Source organism: Arctopsyche grandis, chromosome 6, assembly GCF_051622035.1.
Source record: "Arctopsyche grandis isolate Sample6627 chromosome 6, ASM5162203v2, whole genome shotgun sequence".
Classification (NCBI taxonomy): domain Eukaryota; kingdom Metazoa; phylum Arthropoda; class Insecta; order Trichoptera; family Hydropsychidae; genus Arctopsyche; species Arctopsyche grandis.
The window spans coordinates 7,118,064-7,142,775 of record NC_135360.1 but is presented as its reverse complement, the minus strand read 5'-3'; the positions used below and the strand labels follow the sequence as shown (position 1 = coordinate 7,142,775).

Sequence of the window (24,712 nt, the reverse complement as noted above, 5' to 3'; positions counted from 1 at the left end):
ACATGTATTACTTCTGATTTATTTTACTGATAGTATTGAAAAGCTATGTATAATACTCGTATCATATATACATATACTATCACTATTCTGTGCGTCTGTATGTCTGCGATAACGCTCGCCGTACTACAACGGTCGTTTCGATTCGACATCAAAATTATAACACTGCCAACAAAACGTACGAAAATAATCATATACATATATCATTTCGCTATTCCGTCTGTGTGTCTGTGTGTATAACGTTCACCGTACTATTATAATCGTTTCAATTTGACATACATGTGTACGTAAGCTAGACCGCTACCAACAAAACGACGTACGAATGTACATATAATACGAATAATAACAAAAGAAAAAAGCTCTATATATATACATATATAGTTCGATGCGAATGTTTCCGCTAAGAAAATAGAAAGAAATAATTTAAAAATAATATACCGCCATCTATTGAAAATTAATTTAATTGATTTATTAATTTTTCTATCGGTGTTTTATATATTGTTTATATGTAGGTGGGTAGGTAGCTTTTACCATTTTTTTTTCATATTAAACAATTAAATATAAATATTAAATTAAATATATTTAAAAGGTATGTATTTCAAAAAAAAAATTCGACCGCGTGGGGGTTCAAACTCATGACCGATGACACATTTCTTTAATTTTTTTTATTATTAAATAACTTAATATGTCAATACCCATGCGATGATATGTCATCGAGTACAACACTTGTAATATACATAATATGCACAAGTTGAAATCCACAGATGTCTCGCTAATTTTTGAGTTTAGAGCATCCCGAAATTCAGCGATTTATGTAATAAAAAAATACTGCAATGTTTGGCCAGGATGGCACATTGGGGCTTATCTGTTAGGCCTTCCTGGTATATATGTATGTATGCATGAAAAAAAAACAAATTTAACAAGCGCAAATGCACCTTCAACAATGTGCGCGAGTTGTAATATATTATCTTTGACAGTTATGATGTGTTTAAAATTCAAAAATGCGTTATTATTTACAATATCGTAGCGTATCGTATTACGTATTGCTCTAAAATGTGTTCAAAAGAAAAAAATGTGACTTTCAATTTACTAGTCGAGTAAATTCCGTTTTCGTTTTCACGGAAACCTAGCCTGGTACCAACATATGTTTAGTTGAAGTGTATTTTCATTTGTAATATACTTTGTTCAGTTGGAATGTAATTCACCCTATGAGTCAACTTACGTAGATTAGTCGGAATATATTCCAACTAATCAAAATACATTACAAATAAAAATACACTTCTACTATAATATAATGCTAGTTGGTACCAAGTTAAATGGAATATATTCCAACTAGTCAAAATATATAACAACTGGAAGATGATACACCTCAACTGAACATATGTATGTACATATATACACTCTTGTATGTATGTACATATATACACATGTAATTCAGCTGAGCAATACTATTTTAGTGTATGCTATGAAATATTTTTGAAACATTTTAAGGTGCGTTTAAAACTAGTGATAACATCAACAGTTACGCATTCGAGCTATCAGCAGGAGGTTCATGGGTTCGAGACCCATCCAAGGCGATTTTTTTTTTCGAAATTGGGCTTTTATATTTATATAAATTTTATTTCTTATCTTTATCAACATAGAGACAAAGAAAACCGTTCGAATTATGACTTTCGTTCGTTTGATATAAATGCACCATTATAAATAAACCGAGAGCCTTAAATTTATTTATGGTGCAGTATTTTTGAAAAATATAATTTATAATAAATAACCTTAAGAATAATGGACTGCCTTATCCATATTACATGACTAAAAAAAATATACGTATTTTTTTATTATCCTCACATATAAAGACTATAATAAAAAGTGAGAAACCATAAAATGTAATAAAAAGTTATTTTTTAATGTAATAAAATGTCATTTTTTTAAAATTTATTTGAATAAATTTAAAACGGAAGTAAAAAATCGGTAAATGTCACAATGGGTAAGCAATCCCCCCCCCCCTCCATCCCCAAATTACATTTAATTTTTATTTGCGACATTTTCTTTATGATAACATTTAAATGATGTAACTAATTCAGATAAATAAAATCCATTATGCGTTTATTAAATCTAATATCTGGATGATCAAATTGTGCTCGCTAAGGCAGAGGGTATACAAATTTATAAATAATTCTTATATGCTTCGTTAATCGATTTTTTTTTTAATTACATATATGATATGTTTGACTTATGTACATACATATATAGGGTTAATAAGTATTATGTTGGCTACTTAGGCAACCAAACATAGGACTTTAATTGAGAAACTCCACTCTCCTAAATGAGGTATCTCAAAAACGAGACCATTTAAATAAAACTTTTAGGCCAGAAATAAGGGAAATGAAGTTTCGACGAAATCATCAGCTTATTTTTCAAGCACAAGATTGGCTCGTTTAATATTATAGGATATTTCTAAGGAAAATTGATCATTAACATTCTTAAAAATGGATTTTTTACTTATTTACATGTATGTACGAGGGGTTGGCTAATATGTATGTAAGCCAGCAGTTTGGTTTAATGGTAGCGTGTATGTTTAGCACCAAGTGATCAGTGGATTCGATCCGCCATACTGCTGGTTAGATTTGGGGGTATTTGTGACTCCAAATCAATCGTTTCTTATCAGAGTTTGCCAATTTTATCTGATCATTGTTGAAACGGTTCCTCCAAAATTAGCAAAAAATCATCTTTCCTGTTGTCACAAATTTTCTGTATTTATTGTGTGTCTCAAATGATTAATTCTGTAATTTATTAATTAATTAGTTGTTATTTCGTGTTCTTCTGCCTATGGAAATACAGTGATTTATGTAATAATAAAAAATCCTGCATTGTTTGTAATTAATTGTCCAGGAAGGCGCATTGGGGTCCTCCTGTCAAGCCTTCCTGGTATATATCTATGTAAAAATAAAATAAAAAAATCGTCCAAGTTTCAATTACACTCATCGAACAGTACAACATCAAACAGTGCAAAACACACACAAACACACACACACACCCACACAAAACACAATGGATCGATCAATTATTCTCGTTTCGGTGTATTTTTTTCGATTTTCTTTTTCTTTTCATTACATTCACGACTATGCCGGTCTATAGGTACGCGGTGCACATGTTCAGTTGTTCAAACAGGTGAATCTTCTGGTTCGACTCGCCCTCGAACACAGACAGTGTCAATATTTGTCCATTTTCAGACCGATTCAGGTATTCAAAGAAGGCCACGTAAGTGTCGCTCTAGCCGGCCGGCCACGTGGTCTTTTTGACAGCGAAACCACCATTTTTTAATTACATACACGACGCATGATTTAAATATATGTATGTACATACATCTTAAATTGACACAGACGAGATGAGAAAACCCTCATCTTGTATGTGTCAATCTACTTACGTATACAAATATGTATAGACTTCAAATAATCATTACCATTATTAGAAATACCAAATAATCATTATAGAATCTAATATGAAAAAAAATAATTACCAAGTTAACGATACGGCATATGAATATCTGTAGACTGTTCAAACTACTTTTGATAATACATTGGCAATCTTAATCATAGGATATTTTGAGATTAATAGTTCTACTACTTTTAAACCTCGAAAATACAATATTACATTTAAATAAAAGGAAAAATTAAAACTTTTAATCATTTTTATATCGCTTTCATGAACTTATTTTTATAGATATGGTTTCAAAACTATTACTCACATGGATTTAGAATAGTTAACCCACGATGACCAATTACATTTCGTTTCAGTTTCGCATTACATTTTGGTCAAGAAATACAACATTGTTCGTGCGTAAAGCGGTCGTTAGAATTTAACTTTCATTTTTGTTAGTTTTGAGTTCGTGTTTCGTATTTTGAAATATTTAATATAAATACGTAAAGTTGTTGATATTATTAATTTATGTGTGGAATACGTATATGTTTTTTATGAATTGAAATTTATATTTTTAAGACGGAAAAATTAATTGTCAACGTCATGTTATGGACAGTAAAATTTACAGTAATATTATTAAAAACCTTACATTGAATTATATTGTAATAATGATATATGGTTAAATAAGAAGTAATTTAAAAAAGATAAAGAAATTATTTTACGTCCTTACAATGTTACAACACATTGCATGAATGTGACAGCATGCTCGGTTCTCGTAAGTCTTACGCTACATCAGATCGACTATAATAGTAAATCTAATGCTTTTTTTTATACTTAGATACGCTATAATTGCAAAAAAAATAAAAGAATACTTTTTATTATACATTATCCCTTCTACACAGTGGCAGATCAACTAAATTGAGAGCCCTAGACCTAACACGATTCTCCCTCCCTCCCCCCCCATCAAATACGTGATTTGATTTTTTCATACATTCAAATATGTACGAGTATATCAACTTAATTTTAAAAAATGTTAATGTTAAAGCAATTATTTATAATTGTAGGGCTTTTTTAAGGGGGGGAGCACTGATCGGGGGCCCAAGGTGAGTGCCTAGTATGCCTGTGAAAGAGATCCATTAAAACGAGAGAGCCATCGGAAAACTATTTATCTCAAGCTAGAAAACACAACTAAGGATGATCATTTTTATCAAGGTTTCGTGAAGGGTTTTTAAATAATACACATTTATGCAATGGCAATTGTAAACACTTAGCAAACACTTCTACAAACTCTTATCAAAAATTAATAATATTAAAAGCCCCAACCTTGTAGCGCAAAAGTGATTCCACTCCACAAAATCTAATTGCTCTGATTGTTTTAAAGAATTCAATAAAAAAACGAGGGCCAAAAATCATAGTTCACTCCAGTTAACGGTTTTGGAATTTCCATGTTTGATTTTGGAACTGAATCGACACAACGTAAACGATACGATAAACAACTAAAAAAAAAAAAATGAAAATCAGGAAATAGAAAAGAATTGCGACCGTTAGTTATTTCATCGCATTTAAATCCGCAAATTATACAATACGAGCGCTAATTTCATCCGACCGCACAAATTGCAAAATAATCGACTGCCACTCGATTCCGAACACGCCGTTTTCCCATTCACAACAAACCGTCACAATATTATAATACATTACAATTACAATAATAATAAAAATAAATAAAATAAAATTTGCAAATATTTTTATTGGCGAAAAGTGTCGAACGCCACAAAACCTCTGTTTCGAGTGAATCGCGCACACTTGCACAAACACCGTTTCACCGAAGTATAATTTTAATTAATACTTAGTAACATTATATTTAGTAAAAGCGCTTTATAACACGTCAGAGCATACTTAAAATTTGCGTTGGCACGTAACGATCTATTATTATTACACGTGTTGATTATACATATTATATATATATATGTACATATATGTAGATACAACATTACTACGAAATTTTGTAAAAAAGTATAATTAAACAAATAGCCCGGTATCAAATTCGCAAAAATCCGAACGATCACCCTGTCAAATATCAATCAATACAGAAGTATAACTGTACATGTATTAATTAATACAAACAATATATTCGATTGACAACCGATATACCAGCGTTAAATATGATAGATAATGTTATGTGATATTACATGGGCAAGCATTATACCTATATCTATGCATGTACATATTATTGCTTTTAGTCGGAATAGATTTCGCCGAAAGTTTAACTTTTCATATAATAAGTACCTATAGATAACATTGAGGTGTTGTAATTGATATTATGTATAACAATAACTAGATTATCGTGATGTGTGCATTGACTATGCAATATATACATATGTATGTATGAACATATGTATACAAAACACTCAAAATTTTAATACAAATATACTACAAATATGTATTTATGATTTATGTACGGCGTTCAAACATATGAGGAAACACGCATGACGAACAAGGCGAACAAGGCGAACAAGACGAACACTCAGAATATTACGCGAAAATTCTATCTCTTCTCGCTTCCCCTCCCCAACAAGACCAAGTCAGTAGCAACCAAAATAAACACATAAATGGCTATCAATAGTAATTTTGTTTCTTATAAAGACTTGTCCGTTTGAAGTTTTTAAGGTAATGGATGTTTGTCGGTGCTCGTCGTGTTCGCCGAACCCTGGATTGGCGAACATTTGACCGAACGACATTAGGCCGACGGAAATTTGGCCGAATGAAATTTTATTTGCCTAAATAGTAGACGATAAAAACGGTGTTAAAAGCACTTAATGGGCTGGTGACAGTGCAATAAAAACTATATTGTTCTTCATGCATTTCTTATGATATGGAACATCATTTTCAACTTAAGTTGTACCTGAATTCAAAAATTACTATTTTCGATCTTCCCTACCCCAGTGCTATTAAAACTTTTTCGTGTCACAGACCACTAAATACCGCTTGGTATTATTCCTCTTTTCAACATTATCATCATCATCATTCACAGTTGTTCACCATTCACTGCTGTTAAGAAATAAATTAAAGCAATTAAAATTTTCAATCAAACAATGTCCGTTCGGTCAAACGTTCATCGGCTTGATATATGTACATTCGGCCTAATGTCCATCATCGGCCAATTGTCCATTCGGCCAAGAGTTCGCGCATAGATCCCTCTGTTCGTCTAAACAATATGAACAAGGCATATACATACATATACAAAACTGACAAATTGCCTTTGAAATTTCGTGTTCGTTGCGTTCACCAAGTTTAGTTAAGCTTTAATGTAAATTAAAATATGAAAAACTAACATAATTTTTTTTTGTAAAAGCATCCAACGATTTACCAATATATCTAATTGAATGGAATGATTAGATAACTTTTTTTATCAATACTAAAAATAAAATTAATGATTTTTTTAGCAATTAAAATGAACTACATATATTATAATCGATTAAAATATAATGTATACAATTTATAGCATGCATACGTATGCATATTGAAGTGCTGACTTATGTAGTTCACAACAATGATAAATTTCAGATAAGAAAATTGCAGGATTGCAATTTAAACAAAGTTTCGAATCGAGTGATAAATTGTTTCAACATTACAACAGTCATTATCTGCTTTGCATCCGATTATAATTTAATAATACATAATTTTCAGCATAAAATCGTTCACATAATTATCCCTTTGACACATATTTACATTGACCTTTTGATCGAACCGCATAGTTCAACTCATGCTCATCTCTACAGTACATACATACATATAAAATACAACATACGTATGATATTAAAACGGTTGATAGCAACATTGCATTATGTAAAATAGTATATAAAACTTAAGTTTGGCTAAATTAATTCATTTTTCACATGTAAATTTAGAGGAAAAAAAACATGTCATAAACGAGACTCGAATCTGCACGTATTTAAAAATAACAACAACACATTTGATTAAGAATTCATACGCCGAACATTCAAACACAGAGCAACGACATTTAAATTGACGACTCGATCGAAAATTTTCATACATTAGTACCGCGTTTAGCAAAGTTTACTCAGTTGCTCACTTGTAACTCATATTAAAGTTTTTCAAATTCATATGTATGTATGTATGTACATACACATATGTAGTTACGACTGGAAAATGAATGTAATTAAACTATGCCACATATTTAAAACACAATGCTAAGCATAGCTTACGACTGAATGGAATCAAACGAAAATTCCAGAGAAAAATTGCTCAGGAAAGTGTTATAAACTATTATTGTTTGCCTTATTTGCCAAATCATCACTATATAATAAAAGTTCATCAACGGGCGTATTTTGCGTATTGAGAATATTTTTTGTGATCTACACACACACACACACATACATACGTCAGTATGTTCAGATAAGTACACATTCTCTCTATTCTAATTCAAGTATTTCAATGTGACAAAATTATCAAAATGAATTGATCTTAATATACATAGATAGGTACATACAAAAAGTTTGGTTGAAAATTTTCATTAGATGTCGTCACAATTCATACATACACACATATACATATGTATCACTCAACTACTAAATTATTTTGTTATACTGAAAATCGGTTACAATGAAACGCGAAACTAATTCGTTCCAATGGAAATTTCCGATTGGAAGCTGACATTTCGTAGATTTCTCGAGCCGGAGTTGAAGTTTCGTAGACTTCCAGAGCCGGAGCTATAATTCCGTAAATTTCACGAACAGAAACTATTGTTTCACGAGTGGAAATTGAACTAAATACAATACTAGACATAATTTCAAATCCTTTCCTTCGTTTTTTCATATGCGGTGGGTGGGCCTGCTTTCACAAATTCTCGTTAAATTAACACTTCTTTTTCTATACACGAATATAATCAATTTTGAATATGATAAATAATTTGATGTTTATTACTAGGACCGACGAGAGGGGGGGGGGGGGAAGCTGGAGCAAAGTTCCAGGGCCCGGAGTACTCAAGGATCCCGTATGGGGACTTTCTGATATTTTATATTATTCTACATAAAAATACATATATTTATTTAATGCTAAATGTTCATTATTTTACGATCCACGCATTCTTTGCGTCGATGCGAAATTGTACCTACATATTATATCATACTTTCTTATTCAATTACTTTAAAAAATAAAAACCAGCACATAGGTATTTTTCTAATAATTTTTCGCATATTCTAATACATATATAAATCTATAAGATCTTGTTTTTTAGTTTGTCATAGGGCCCGGGATCCCTTTCGGCCACTGTTTATTACAGCTACATGCTAACATACGAATGTAACGAAACCAAAACATTTTAAATTGAAAATTCTTAATTTGCATTTAATAAACATTGAATTAAAAAGTTGAGATATGTCTTAATTAATACATAGAGATATTGTGAAATGTTTCTAGAATGATTACTACGATGACCCTATGTAGTACCAAGCCGACGTTCATTTAACGATAATTGATCTATAGGGTAGGGGTGTGCGCCTCATGTTGAGAGTTTTATTCGGCCTGAATAATATACATATTTGCAAATGAAGCAGCACATCACTGCAGCGGAGCGTCTTTGAATTTGACATTCGCGCGATAAGAGTCGCGATAGCCACGACTTACTTACATATATAATTCACGTAATATACATGCATATACATATGTATGTATTGTGATAAAAATGCGTGCATACCTGGACCTCTGCAGGAACATTTTCCTGAAGCCGGAATAGGCGGAGACCCTTCCACCGTCGCCGCCGACCTTTCCCTTGCCGTAGCTGCGCGCGAGATGGTGGCCGCTGAAGCCATAGTCCATCTGCAGATCGATGACCAGCAGCAGGGTGAAGAGGACGATGGAGACGCTGGCACCGAGGATGATTCGCTCCTTGAGCTTCATGTTGTGGAGTGCGTGTGCGGCGAGCGTCTGCGCGCGTCTACCGCCCGCCGCTACCGATGATGGTGGTTGATGTCGCTGTTGATGACACTTGTTGTTTGCAGACGGCGATGGCGATGGCGATGGCGATGGCGACGGCGGCGGAGGCGAATACTTCTGCTTCGGCTTGGCGGGTGGCGGGTGTGGGTGGTGGTGTGGCGGCGCCCCCGGGCCCCCATCGGCGGGGGCGGCGGCCGCAGGAGCGGAGGCTGCGCCCCGCCATGACAGCGCGCCCGCCGCCACCTCTCCGCGGACGCTCAGCCCAACATGGCGACTTCTCTCGCACTACGCTCGCCTTATCTCTATCTCCACGCTGCTCGACGTACCTACCAAAGAAACAATTGAAAAAATATATATATTATATATGTATATTAATTTATATTTATCAGTCTTTTGTGTGTGTGCCTTCTCTTATCTTGTGTGTTATGATAAGTGTGCAATTGGTGCTCGTTTTGGTGTCTGACCGACAGTGTGGAACCGTATGAATGCACATATGTACTACACATGTGTGTGCTTTTGTATCGACTTCAATATAAAAAGCTTGAAATATACATATTTATTTATTTATTAATAGTTTTGGACCATTGTGGCATTACACGGGAAGAACCCAATGCGCCACAATGGCCTACATTTAATAAAGATATAAAAACAAGTAAAATTAGTAAAAAGCAGAAAACATGGTAAATAAAATAATAATAAAAAAGTAACAAAAGGAAAATAATACATCAGAAAAAAAAAATGAACAAAAGTGTAAAAATCAAATAAAATCCATAAATCCCCATTCTTTGTTTATATTGAACAAAATTAAAATAGTATATAAAAATGTACAAAGGAGAAAAAAAAAGTAAAATAAAATATGAATAAAAAATAAAATCACAGCGAGGCCCAAATGTAAGAGGGTAGATTAAGATTCCACTCATACATCACATTCAAATATGTATGTAGTTATAGGCGTTTAACCCTTTAATGCTCAACAATACCGATCGAGTCCATGATCCTTAAAAACGCCGATGGGCGTTGTATTTTGAGCATTTCAATGCTACCTTTAAAGGTAGCATTGAAATATTGAAATGCTAAAGGTAGCATTTAAATGAAAAAAAAATGCATTGAACATGGGTCGTGTAATCCGTGTCAATGTTTATAAGCACTGGTTTGCACCGGAATTTCTGAATTTATAACCATAGCAGAATTTCCCGATGGAAATCCGTACCCGCCGAGTATTTTAGATTGTAGCTTGGCATTTAGATCGTGAGTGTTACATTTTAACAACAATGAAGAAAATGGTTTGGAAAATACATTAATTAATCCTTTGAATGCTGACCAACGCCAATCGGCGTTTTGTCAACAAGTCTATGGGCCTGAAAACGCCGATAGGCGTTGTATTTTGAGCATGTAGTACAAAGTTAACAAGAATACTAACTGCTAAGCCTTTAAAGGTAGCATTGAAAAAAACTGCATTGAACATGGGTCGTGTAATCCATGTCAATGTTTATAAACACTGGTTTACACCGGAATTTCCCGATGGTATTTTAGATTGTGGCTTAATATCAAGGTATAAAATATATAATTTCTATTATACATTTTATACCTTGGGGATAATTGAATCCAAAAACTTTAAAAGAGAATAACTATGTATAAGGGGAGGTACCATTTCCGGTCAAAATTAAAAATTTACGAAGTATCGATAAGAATTTCAGTGACCGATACTAAGTTTCATTTCGATAGGACAAACGGTGTTCACAAAATCCCCAAAATACACACATAATAACACACAGACACACAGTACAGACACAGACACACAGTACAGACACAGACACACACACAGATATATAGATCATGAAAACGTGATCAGTTATCGATTCTGAGTTAGAATCAGTCAAAATCTCAAATTCCCGGGAATTTTTACATCATTACAAAAATTAATTTATTGTTCCTACGCATATATGTATGTACAATAAGCGAAAGACGTGAATTTTCATCTATGAACCTAGTGGAAAATTGACGTCGTATCAAGGGAACATTACATTAAAAAAATCATCGAATTTATACAATTTCCTGTGACTCCAATCAAATGATTTATCTCGTTAGTAGGTTAAAGTAGTTAAAGAGTCAGTTTTTTTTATATATATTAGCAGTTGTATATGAAAAAGTCCACTTTTCTTCATTTCGAGAAATATAATGTTTTGCGTTTTCAATATTTAAAAAATACTGGTGGCCTGTAATAAGTTTATTCTGCCATTCCAAGATACTGTATAAATCGAATTAAATGTAGTGATAACAATTTAGGAATTGAGTCAAACTGAAATAGTGTTTTTGGAACTGAAAATTGGACTTCCGCCACTTTCAAATATAGTCTTCTCAAAGCTTAAGTTTCACATCCAAAACTTTCAAAATGAGACCATCGTTCCCACAAATTGATCATTAGAATCAATCATCATGTTATTCTTCTAATTGCTTTGTATATAAAGCGACAAATATACGACTCATATATCTTTTTCGAGAACAGAACACAATAATAAATAAACTGAATATTCATCTATTGAAGTTTGACATACACTATTAGATCGATTATGATAAGTTTTTAAGATTTTTTAAATTAAGTTTTGACGGATTAATGAGAATTCAAAGTCCCCGTTTCGCTCGCAAGTCCCCATGGCAAAAAGCGCCGCTCTTGGAATAGATGTTCCCGTAATTATTTTGATAATGAAATTCAACAAGAGCTTCTTTGGGTATTTATTTACCTTTAAGTTGAAAACAAAAAATATTTTTTTTTTAAATAGTAAAAAAAAATCTAAACTATTCTCCAAAAAGAGAAATATGAAAAAACCTTTTGAAATTTTTGTCCAGATAAATCGATTGGTTGAAGGCACAGGAAAATGGTTTAAACCAATAAATTTTAATTGAATGTACCCTTGGTAAGGTACGGCTCCGGCCTAACATACATATGTATTATAGGTACATAAATATTGTAAAAATCAAGTTCGCCTACTTCTCAAAGGCTAGCTTACACTATTTCATAGTCGCGAGATTAATCTTATCTGATACAATACATATAGACAGGTGTGGAAGTTTGATAACTATTATTAAAACGTAATAAACAAACCAAATTTTGACACTTTTCATGCGGCAGTAGGAAAATACGTGAACGTCGCTTTTCCGAATCGAACCATGTATTCACATGCCTTAAATATATGAGTATTTTTCATCACCAACTGTATGCATCGTTCTGTATGATTTAAAAGTATGCTAGATAAATTGTAATGGATGAATGTTATAAATAGTAAAATGTCATAAAAATTAAATAAATTATCTTAATATTTTGATAATTACAAAAAAATAAATCAATTGTGATGTCCATAGTTATAACTACATAGATATCACAATAATCTAACCCTAAGTAGGGTAAAAAAAGAAAATATGGAGGAAAGTATTATACAAAGGGCTGTGAAAATTTATAACTCCCAGTCTGAATGCGTCAGAGGTTCCAAGACTATTGGTGCGTTTTTGCTGTTCGGAAAATCGTCGAATCAGCTATTGAAATTCGGAAAATCGTCTAATCAAATAGTCGAAAAATTTCCCATTATATAATATTCAGATAAGTTTATAAAAATGATTAAATTTTGATTGTGATACAGGTCCTGTTTGCAAACTGAATAATATATGTATAAAATATAAATGTATAATATATTAAGTCTGTAAATATAATTAAAGTCATTACTGAGCAAGTGATAAGCAAAATAATTTCTCATTCTGTTTGGAAGTGCGCCCTCTTAATGGGAATTTTATACCGCATTTTAGGTCATAACTTAAAAATATTAAATATCTCAAATTTTTACACGTCAAGCCCATTCAATTCTCAATCCAAATGATATTAGAAATTCTTTCAGGAAAGTTTATTTCACATTATGAAAATCAAATATAATAAAATTAATTACCACGTAATATAATGTGAAATACCGCACGTACAACCGTCAAGCATCCATTAAATATAAAACAGAGTATTCAAGGTTTTTCAACATATGAGCCGATGAACGATCTGTTTTCAGCCAGCGTAATCCAAACATTTGCTCTGTGTAATCAATCGCAACGAATGGTAAAAAAAAATGAAAAACTCGGCCAAATACAGGTGATCTTGAAAAAAAAAGAACGGAATTCGAACAACCACACGATGAACGAAATTCCGGAACGAACCAATTTTACAACAAAATCATTTAAATTTTCAAACAAATAACAACCTTAATTATATTTAGACGTAAATATACATACTACACGTGCACGTAAATACACGTAAACGAGCAAGTAAAATATTTTCAATTCATGTATGTATACGATTAATATAATATTAAATTAAAATTAAATCGACACGAATCAAAGATTTGATACAAAATTTTATATAGAAATTAAATAAAATTAAAATTATATAAGATTCTAACATGAGATACACATCATCAAATGTAGCACCATCTTTAATTCGCGTCGTAAACTTTTCACACGCGTTTTTGTTTACATACTATACACTATCGCCAATTATAACTTGTTTATGAATGTACTGTTATTTATATACTAAATTCATAATTTTCATACATCATATATGTACATATGTACAATAAAAGCACAAAGATCGGATGAAGTTATTACGTGTTATTCATATTTTGTTCTCATAACATATCGTAATCCGAGTTTCCGGATATCCTGCCATACTAAATAATAGTCGAATTGCGATAAAATAAAAATAAAAATGCTTTTGTTATTTATTTGTGTGATATTGTGAGTGCATCGAGTATTTTTATTTACTAAAAAAAATGTAGGTACATGTAAAAGCTCTAAAACAGAGATTCCTGCAGGCGATAGCGCGCTAGTTCAAACAACCCGACTAAATAACACACATCCGCTGTAAATAAATACATTATTATAAATATTTTTAAAATTGACATTATTACGCTAATTGTTTCAATGCAAAACACGTGAAATAAATCAATAAATAATTTTACTACATACATACATGTTATGCGAAAAAATTTGCCCATATAATATTTATTTAAATTTAAACGACGATTACATTTATTCAAAATTAAATATATATTTTAGAATATATGTACATATTTACGTATTGACCTTGAGTTGGGATAAAAATACGAGGACGAGAACACCTTGAGACGTCCTACGGAAGGATATCTACATATTCTGGATATCCTCGGGCTTAAGGAACCTTTTTCTCTACGTTTTCTTTTTATATTATAGCCAACAGTTGGGAATTCAACGAGTCGTGAAAAAGTATAAAAGGAAAATACGACGAACAAATTCGTAATTGGTGCGCTTAACCCGTTAATTGCCGCTATCACGGAGTGGCGTGTTTTCCGCAATTACACGCTACGTACAAATTGAAATCAACGTGTGAATATTACAATTATGTACGTAAATCACGAGCTGTGATTCGTCGAAAATTTTACATGTGTCAATTAAATGCACTGTTGGTGAGAATGCAATTATTGAAATCGGTTCATAAATGTGAAACTTCGTTATTAACAAAAATCATTACGGCAAACGTTTATTATTACTCGTAAATTCAGATAGATACTTGTTGCAAGCATACACACGCTTGCGGTTTGTAAATAAAATCTATAGACCCAAATTGTATGATTTGTTTGGATAAGTACTACTCTGGAAACGAGAAGAATAAGAAACGACTTAATAGAAGTCTTAAAAATATTTAAAATATTAAATAAGTCCTATGTTCAACCTCTTTATGTTTAATGACAACACTCATCTCCCAGACTACTAAAAGAAAAATCCGACAGTAGTTAATTTTTCAAACACAGTAGTTAAATTTTAGAATAGTCTTCCTAACAATGTAGTAATTTCTGACAACCTTAATATTTTTCAAAACAAGCTATGTACATAAATGTTTATCTGAAACTCAAAGGGTTTTCATGATTCGCCTTTTCCTATATCTTCATTTCTTTCTATATTTTCGTTATTTTACTGTTCTATTTTTTATCACTTTCTATTTTAATTTATTTTGTTATTTCCTTTTCTTGTTTAATTTTTCCTCTCTTCTTTTTATTTTTATATGTTTATTTTTTATTTTATTATTGTTATCTTGAATTTTTTATTTCTTTTGTTAATATTTTCCATTTAATTTATAAATATGTATAATTCAAACCTCATGCGTCTATTGGCTTTGCCGCCTCCTCCTACTACGTTAAGTAAATAAATAAAAAAATAAATATTAAAAGCACAATCATTTTTTTTTTATCTTTAATCATTCATTTGCTTTTTTTTGTTCACGAAATTAAATTTTACTGGTAAATGAACTTTTTGAAGTCTTTATCTTCGACTTTACAGATACATACAAACATATATATGTATGTGCTGTAAGGCTTACTACTTCCAAGATCCAAGTATTGTGGTGTTCCTTTATTGTTCGCTTGTCCGGATCATATTAGAGTTTAGGTCTGTAATTCGGAGTCCCACTGAAATGGCATTATCTCTTGATAGAAAGAGTCCAAAAAAAGTTTCTTCGATACCTTTACATGAGAAAATATAAATACCACCCCTATGTATGTACAAGGTGTTCTAGGCTTTGACTCACTACCTTCGAGAAGAATTATTGCCATTTCCAAATACTTCTTTGTAGTATTAAAGGGCAGTACTGACAACCCTTCGATTCTGCATGAGCTCAAACGTTGGGCTCCTAAATACGGTAGAGCTTTGCGTCATCGTCAACTTTTCCAACCTATAGGTATTATTGCGAAAACGTCTGCTTTCGATAACGGTCTGTGTCTTGAGATTCAACCAGAGTCTATTTAAATGAGATGAATGATTGATTTGTTGTTGTTCTTTTTTTTGTAAGACTGGAATGACGCATTGGGGCAACCTGTCACATCGGTCATTGATTTTTTTTTTTTTGTTATTGTTATTGTCACTTTGCACGTAGCATGATTTCACGTAAATAAACTATCATTCTTCAAATGCATAAAACGTTTTTAAACCTAAATCCATGTTCAAAAATAAAATACAACTGGCTTTTTAACCGGACAAAAATTAAACAGTACAACCGAAACGAATCCGGGCGTTGATATTTCCATCCCCAAACATTCAACACACACACACATAAAATTTGCAAACTGGAACGACTTCGCACGCACAAAAGAGACAAAAATGTTTATAACGAACGGATCAAAGAGAGATGTCGGTTACTGCGGAGGGCGGGAACGGTGTAAATTCGCGGATTTGTCTTGACCAATCAGAGGTGAGACCGCGGGGTGCGGCCGACCAATCGCAGACCGCGAAAACCAACACACGTGACCTTGACACACTTTTCATTATCTATTTGACGACGGCCTACTGTCTGCCCGAGGACACTCTCTGATAAGACACACCCCCTATACATACATATACTTACAGTGGAGCTTTTCCGACTTTTCTTTCAATTATCGTGACCCGCATTTTCTTCCGATCGTGTGGTCACAGCGGTGTTGCAAAAGTGCATTCAGCGCTTGCATCTCCCGCTGCGAGCTTTCATCCCTTACACAAGTCCGATCTTAAATAGGCATCTGGGCCGACACACTTATGTAAGTCCGGTGGAAAAGGAAGTCAACACGGCCTTTGAGAAAATCGAGGAAAATGCATCGCTTGTGTTGTTGTGTGTCAACAAGAGCACGGCTTTTTATAGCACCATTAACGGCATGGATAAGTCGTGTCGGTATTCAGATTTATTAGCAATTAACCACCATGATAGATAGACGCAATGGACGCTTAAGTGAGTGTTTTCAAAGCAGATTAGAAGGAAAAGTCATTTAGGTTATGGTGTAAATACATACATATATACGTAAATAGACTATATGCTTATTTGTTTTGTACATGTTATATAAGAAAATATTGGTAAACTTTAAGCCTTTCTATGAATTTATGCATAGCATTACGAATCAGTTTCTATTATATAATAGGTTATTACCAAGTTTAGTCGATAATTACGGCTAAACTAGTACAAATTCCGTTGCAATGCGTAGGAGAGTCAATTTGAAAGGAATATTTTCAATAATTAAATCAGATGAATCGGAAATCTCTGATAGGAAACGATCGATTTGCATGTCACAATCATCCAAATCTGACCTACAGAAATGCTTCAAATGCCAAATGAATGTTTCAATCGGAGCTTGACTCTGGACCAATCACTCATTGAGCTCATATAATACGAGCACATATGTATGTGCATTATAATTTAAAATATTACCTGAAATCTAGAATATATTAAAGTTAAGTAAGCTAGTTTAGACTTATCTTTCGCTATTTTTATGATTCAATACAGTATAAAGACCCACCAAGAACAACACGGTTTTTAGAATTATTATGAGAGTCCGTGTATTTTTCAAAAAGTAACGGTAATAAAAATAGTAGGGTTTGTAAATTAAACATAATTCCTAAGCATTTTTCTGTCAATTAAATTAAAACTTTGAATACAACTTTTTCGCAGATGCATTCGACCGTATGAATTATTAGATTAATAGTTTTCAAAATGTGGCGATTGCTGTATTCAATTTTGTATAATATTTATATACATTTCAATATATTTTAACGTAATAAGCGATATCTATCTTATAGATTTTTATGTTATTCATTTTAATTACATATTCAATTTGAAAAGAAGTATGTATGCTACGCCAGAAAATCAGAGAATTTCGATATCTGCAGATTTGAAATAATATCTGAATATTATTATTTAGGAATGTTATCGATAAATTCATTGGAAAAAAAATCAAGCTTAGAAATATTAATATTTTTCAATTATGTATTTTTCATATAATTTTCAATGTTTATCGAAATTTTGTACAAAGTTATGCTGGTATGAATGGAAGTTTGAAACTAAATCTTTTCAATAATTATTTTTTTATATGAAGTTTGGAGCATTCAAAAACACAAACGCTGTGCTGACGGCTATCGAATGAAGTTTTATTAAAAGCACAGCGTATGTGTTTACGCCCCTCACTGAGTTTATGTACATAAAATAAATTAATAAAAAAATAAAATAAAAATAATTAAAACTTCCGTACACAAATTTCACATACACATCACATAATAATAAACAAAACAGGTTGGTGGGGTAGTTCTTAAGATGGGAGGGGAAGAGGTTAAAAGGGAAACAGGATTAGATTGAGCACTTTTCCAGCGTTTCACTATAATTTCATGCAATGTTTCAATATTGCAACCAGGAAGATGAAAAAAGGGAGAGAAGTAGAAAGGGAAAAGGGGAAACCTTAAGTTTCATGATATGTATGTATTCAGCGATGCAAATTTTCATGACGCGGTATACGCAATTTACCATACATATAGTCGGTAAAGAAGTTTTACTCCAATAAACTAACAATTCGTATTCCTAAATCATAATTACAGTCATCATCAAAATCATCATCCGATTCTATACATATATATTTCTCAATATTAAAACTACTCTTTTGAAGCGATTAACACGTTCAGTGATTAACAGAGATTAACACGTTTAATGTTACGTTCTGGAGACGAAATGAAAAATATCCAAATCATACTGCAAGTTTTTTCGACTTTTCTACCCATGACCTCTAAACCAATAAACGAATGAGCTACGATGTGACTAAAAATGCTTTTTAAATTAATAAATTTATATGACATTTGAATTGAATAGCCAATTTTTGAATAATGAATCAAAACCTTCGCAAACGATAATTTAATCGCACTGCGAATCCGATAAAAGTTTTACATTTCGACTGAGATTTATTACAAACAAGCTGAACAAATTTTATTGCCGATATTTACATACATTCAAAGTATCGCGTATAAATTCCATGAAAGGCGATAAAAATGCTGCGTCGATTGCATTGAAAAATCGTTCTATTGTACATATGTATGGATATTTTATGTAATATATGTACATAAGTATTATAATATTTCAATAAAAAATGCACATCTATCATTATTTAAGTATCGGTTACTGGAAATGTTACATGTACATACATTCATACATTTTAATAATAATATTATTACAATATCATTTTTATAGATATATGTATGTACATATAGATATTTTTTATTCAATAAGAATGTTTGTGTATTAAGTTTTTATTTATTTATTTTTTATCAAAAATTGTGCAACGAATACACTGAATTTGATCAAAGTGCAACATATCACGAAGTCTTTTGTGTGTCAAAAATACATATATGAACACAAAAATATGGAATATGGAAAAAAATCTAAACAAAACACGTACACTTTTGCATCATCGACATTTCATAATGGCAAATTTATGAAAAATTTGATGACACCCATGTATGTATGTATGTACAATACAAACGCTAAGCCCAATATAATAGTGAAAATAAATTAATATGAATTTAAATTACAAACGGTGTTTATTATCAACGATTTTCTCAAACATTACGACTGTCTATTACAAGAAAGATCTTGATATATACATAGGTACATTAAAATTTGCCAATTCATCTAATTTAACTGTTGTGGCGAATCTAACAAAATCAGAATCCCCTCTCTCTCTCGCGAATTTGATTAGTCTGAATTTTTTGATTTGTAATTAATATCTGTATACTTAAATTGTATAATGAAATTGGATGTAAATTATAGGTTTAGGGTGACCCGTCATGGCAATTAATGTATGTATATGAAAAAAATTACCAAGCAATCTTTATAGTCTCTTCTTTTCCATATATTTTATTATATTAACTCATTTTGGACCGCCTGAATTTTCCGAAAACTTTAAAATATGAGAGTCGGGCGTATTAAACGGTAAATCAATTTGATAAATATGTATGTGTGCGACGCGAAAATAAAATCAGCCAATTTCATTATCTAGGTATTTGAAATGGGTCTACGTGACGGGACAAAATGTTAAACGACAGAAAACGCAAATATCGGAAGGCAAAGATCGAAAATCGAAAGATCTTAAGTCGAAAGATCAAAAAAAAAGGGTGCATGGTAAACGGTACATACTCACTTAATTTGCGCGAGCAGGATACAACAGGAACAAGAGGAATATGCTTTTCCTCCCGTATTCTGCGCGCGCACATTAATACGTGGCGTAAATCAGTGGCGAGCGGTAAATGTATCTCTCCCCCCGTGGTACATCCTCACTTAATTTGCGCGAGCAAGAAAAGGGAGGAACAGGCTTTTCCTTCCGTATCCTGCGCGCGCACATTAAACAAGACTGTATGACAAAAAGATAGATAATTTCACCGCATGCCACTGATATATATATATATATATATATATATATATATATATATATATATATATATATATATATATATATATGGGATTTAGCTGTAAGGCCTTCCTGGTATATATGTAAAAAAAATAAAAAAATAAAAAAAAAAATAAAAAAATATAGATATATATATATATATATATATATATATATATATATATATATATATATATATATATATATATATGTATGTATATACATAGTACCGTTTACCATGCACCCTTTTTTTATCTTTCGAATTAAGATTTTCGATCTTTGCCTTTCGATCTTTTGACTTTCGGTGCCGTGAGTAGACCCAAAAATAATACGACAAATATCAATTTAATCAAAAATAAAAATCATCTAAATCCAAATCCTCCCACACATTCACCTGACCGAACATCACACACATATCACCCACAAATTGGCGATAGTAAAATAATTCAGACATTCCACACTAAAAAAATAATAACAGACAAACCATACCATTGTGACGGCAATCGCGCACGCACATAAAAAAAAAAAAACAAAAAAAAAAACACACGACAGTCCGACACTGACGAAGCGTGGCGTCCGTCCGGTGTGCGTTAATTGCCGGCTAATGACGCCCGACAGGTGAAGATGTATACCGGTGAAAAGACGAAGATGAGGCTACACCATCCCCACCCACCCACCCACCTCATCTTGGCACCATCGCTGACCACCTGACGTCAACACACGACCACTGTTGGAACGGCACCAAACGCACATACATATATACACACGGTCAATCTACCGTGCGAATCGGTTACCTGGCCCGAAAGTGAGGGGTCATTATCACACGTCGAGAGATGATTTAAATTCCGGCGGCCCTGTGCCAATTGCGTACGTTCGCGTTCTTTAAGTGCACGCGTAATTCGAAGCTCCCGCTTTCGCTTTTGCGAAACGATCATCTTGTGTGGCTCTGACCCTTTTACTGTATAAGTATCAAACGTTTAAAAAAAAATACAACGAAGTTGCTCAGATTATGTAAAAATTATGAAATTGCTCAGATGATGCAGTCCACCGATGCAGAAGTTTGTCTGCCTCTATAAATCTGTCGTTGAGTTATTCAATGACTTGGAAATCTGTTGGCAGAGTTGATTTTTGATTCCCGAAAAACTTTATGACGACACAAAATATCGTAGAAAGCGACTCTAAGACAGGCAAGATTGTCGTTTGAACGTTTGTAATGTCTTTAAGTGGGTTATAAAATTTAAAATATAAGTATTGAAGAAAAATGTAAGATAGATATTCAATTTAAATAAATAAGAAAAGACTCATCAAAAAATTACTTATATACACCGATGTGCATATATGAATTTAGATTATAAACTAAAATTATATTGTCTCATATACATATTTACATACATATATGTAGATACATAATATTGCACGAATCAAGGAAAAATCTATATAGAGCATCTTTTAAATGTGGAAATCTACCACATAAAAGATCAAATCTTACCATAAAGATCAATAAAGTTACTTATGGCTAAACAGTTTGAGAGTAAAACATTCGTTTTAAAATGTATCCATTGTTATATATGTATTTACCTATATAATAATATGTAGGTAGCATCTAGTGATGTGAATAAATATAAAAAGTTCCTCTTTGTGTATAATACATACACATACATATATACATATCAGTGGTGTGCGATGAATTTTAAAACAGGGGAATAAGTATGGATAAAAAATAAAATATATATATAAAAAATATTAATTTAATTCTTGAATTATAATAATATGTCTAGAATTGATGGGTATAGTTTTTCATTTTTGTAATAACAGAAATATTCTGAGTAGCCTAACTTTCTAAATAATATCTTGTTTGTCTTCAAAGCTTAATCTTCTCAGTGATTTGTCAAACAATCGATCGAGAATGCAACATTCCAAGGCCTCATTATTTGTTTCCGCGCGCTTCCACTGTTTGTTCCGAGGGAATCGTTTCGTAAGTTGTCCGAAAAAAATAGGTCAAAATGATGTTTGATAGACACAAATCAGAATATTCCTAGTGAATCTTCCATAAATGCTTGAAGAGACGAGTAAATAAAAAAATGTTTTATCTTCGACGAAATAGAATTGAGACGGTGAGTTCCGTGCAAGCGAACGACGCGGCAGACCATACCATACCAATCCACTACCACTACCACCACCTCGGGTAGAGTCGATTCCGGTTTCTGAACGATAATCCGAGTGAACGATTATATCAATATGGACAAAGATTTGAATTTTTCAATTTAGGTAAAATTTTTTGGGAGACTAGCCTAGTCCCTCTAGTTCAATGACGACAAGCCACTGATACATACACATAAATACATATATGGAAAGATGTGTACTTGGATATAAATATGTGAAAATCAGCGATAGAGTTAAACGATTCATGACAAATCATGAAACCAGACAAATTAAGAGCAAATAGATAAAGGAAGTGCTAGAATAGTAATTCAAGAGAATAATATAAAATAGGGCCAAGTAAGCAAACATTTGATATATGATACGTACGTGCAAACATAGATAGGAAATTATTTGAAAATTAATAAACCGATCAAAAAAAATATGAATAAAAAACAAGTTCGTAGTTCTGCGAAACGATCATACAATATTTGATTCATCAAAAATAAAAATTCTGATGACTTTTCAAATGCAGAAAAAAAAAGCACTTCAAATACATATGTACTTACATCCTCTTCAATATCACTCAAAAGACAAAATTTACATTCGAAATCACACACTCCAAAACAAACAATACAGATGCCAAGTCAGATATGTATGTAAACACTATTATAGAAGCGGAACGTACTCAGTTTGAGAAAGTTTTCCCATTTTCATTCATCACTTTAATACAATTTATCCGCACATACACACACACAACGACTTTTTATCAATATTAGCGAACATTTCAATTTTTTTTCACCGTTTTGGAAAGCGATCATCACTCTCATACCTGAATTTTCGACGACACACAACCTTCGAGATGTTTCCCGTGACTGATGATGATAAACCGACTGACGTTACACGTAAAAAAACGCACAATGTCATGTCGTAAGTTACGATAAATTACCCACCGATAGTAAATATACCTATCAGTACTCAAGTACGTACATACATATCGTTCGAGACAAACCTTGTTATTATACTTGTTAGTTCGCATTTACGACCACGAACCGCTTAATCTAAACAGATCGTTCTCATGGCCGTTGACGATCAAAAATTGGCATATGGGCCAAATCGAATTTTCGTACATCGCTGGAGTGCACAATCCGACCGGTTCCGTTCCCATTTTACACATACGGATAAATAAAATTTACCGGATAAAGAAAAATTCGCAAGGTTACTGAACTGCGCACACGAGTGTGGCAAGACGAGGTCTGACTAATCATCGCAAAGCGTTCGGAAATTGAACGAATATTTGAGGAACTGTGAAATGTATGCATTAATTTCACAGATAATTTTCTTATACATACATACGTATATTTTTGAAATTGCGTGAGACGATTTTAGCATTTCGGAAACGAAATCTGTGACTGAAAATTTAAATAGAACCATTCAACAAACACTGCTAAAGTATAAAAAAGCATCGATTAAACATGCTAATAATAAATCATAATATTTATTTATATGAGTATATCAATAAACGTATTGAATCATCGCATATAATGAGTCATCGAACGAGATCCTGAATTTTTTATGTCAACTTGAGTCATTTATGTAAATTCTAAAGTGACCAATCAACTTCTTCAATTTTCTGAATGCACGCTGTGTTTTCATTTTAAACTAAATCTACGATTTGATTGTTATTGGTCGAAAAGCTTTATTAAAAATGTCAAACATACGCGAACCTTAAAATACGCGATTTCAATTGGTCAGAACTAGGGCTTCTGTCTGAGTCAGCCAGGGACAGAAATTCCCGGGAATTCGTATCTAGAATCCGGGAAAAAATATTTCAATCAAAGGGAATGTACATGTATCCTACGATGAAACAATTATGAAGCGAATGTATCCTTCTTGTGTTGAGGATTCCACAATGGAAGAAATTCTTTTAGATTCAATGAAGCTGAGACAAATGTGCGTTTGACGACAAAACT

General features: G+C 32.4%; 1 protein-coding gene across 2 annotated transcripts in view; it reads right to left on the bottom strand.

The window, feature by feature from the left end:
- LOC143913074 (extracellular serine/threonine protein CG31145) overlaps positions 1–24,712 on the bottom strand; it is a 149,425-nt gene that overhangs the window by 71,780 nt on the left and 52,933 nt on the right. Inside the window, exons 1-2 of one of the 2 annotated variants that reach the window (XM_077432619.1) lie at positions 23,572–23,616; positions 9,131–9,695 (exon numbers count right to left, since the gene is read on the bottom strand). In XM_077432619.1, coding sequence (XP_077288745.1) covers positions 9,131–9,333 — 203 coding nt within the window. In that variant the 5' untranslated portion in view covers positions 9,334–9,695; positions 23,572–23,616. Of the gene's footprint in view, positions 1–9,130; positions 9,696–23,571; positions 23,617–24,712 lie in introns of those variants that run through there. The other variant, XM_077432618.1, reaches the window with a different exon arrangement.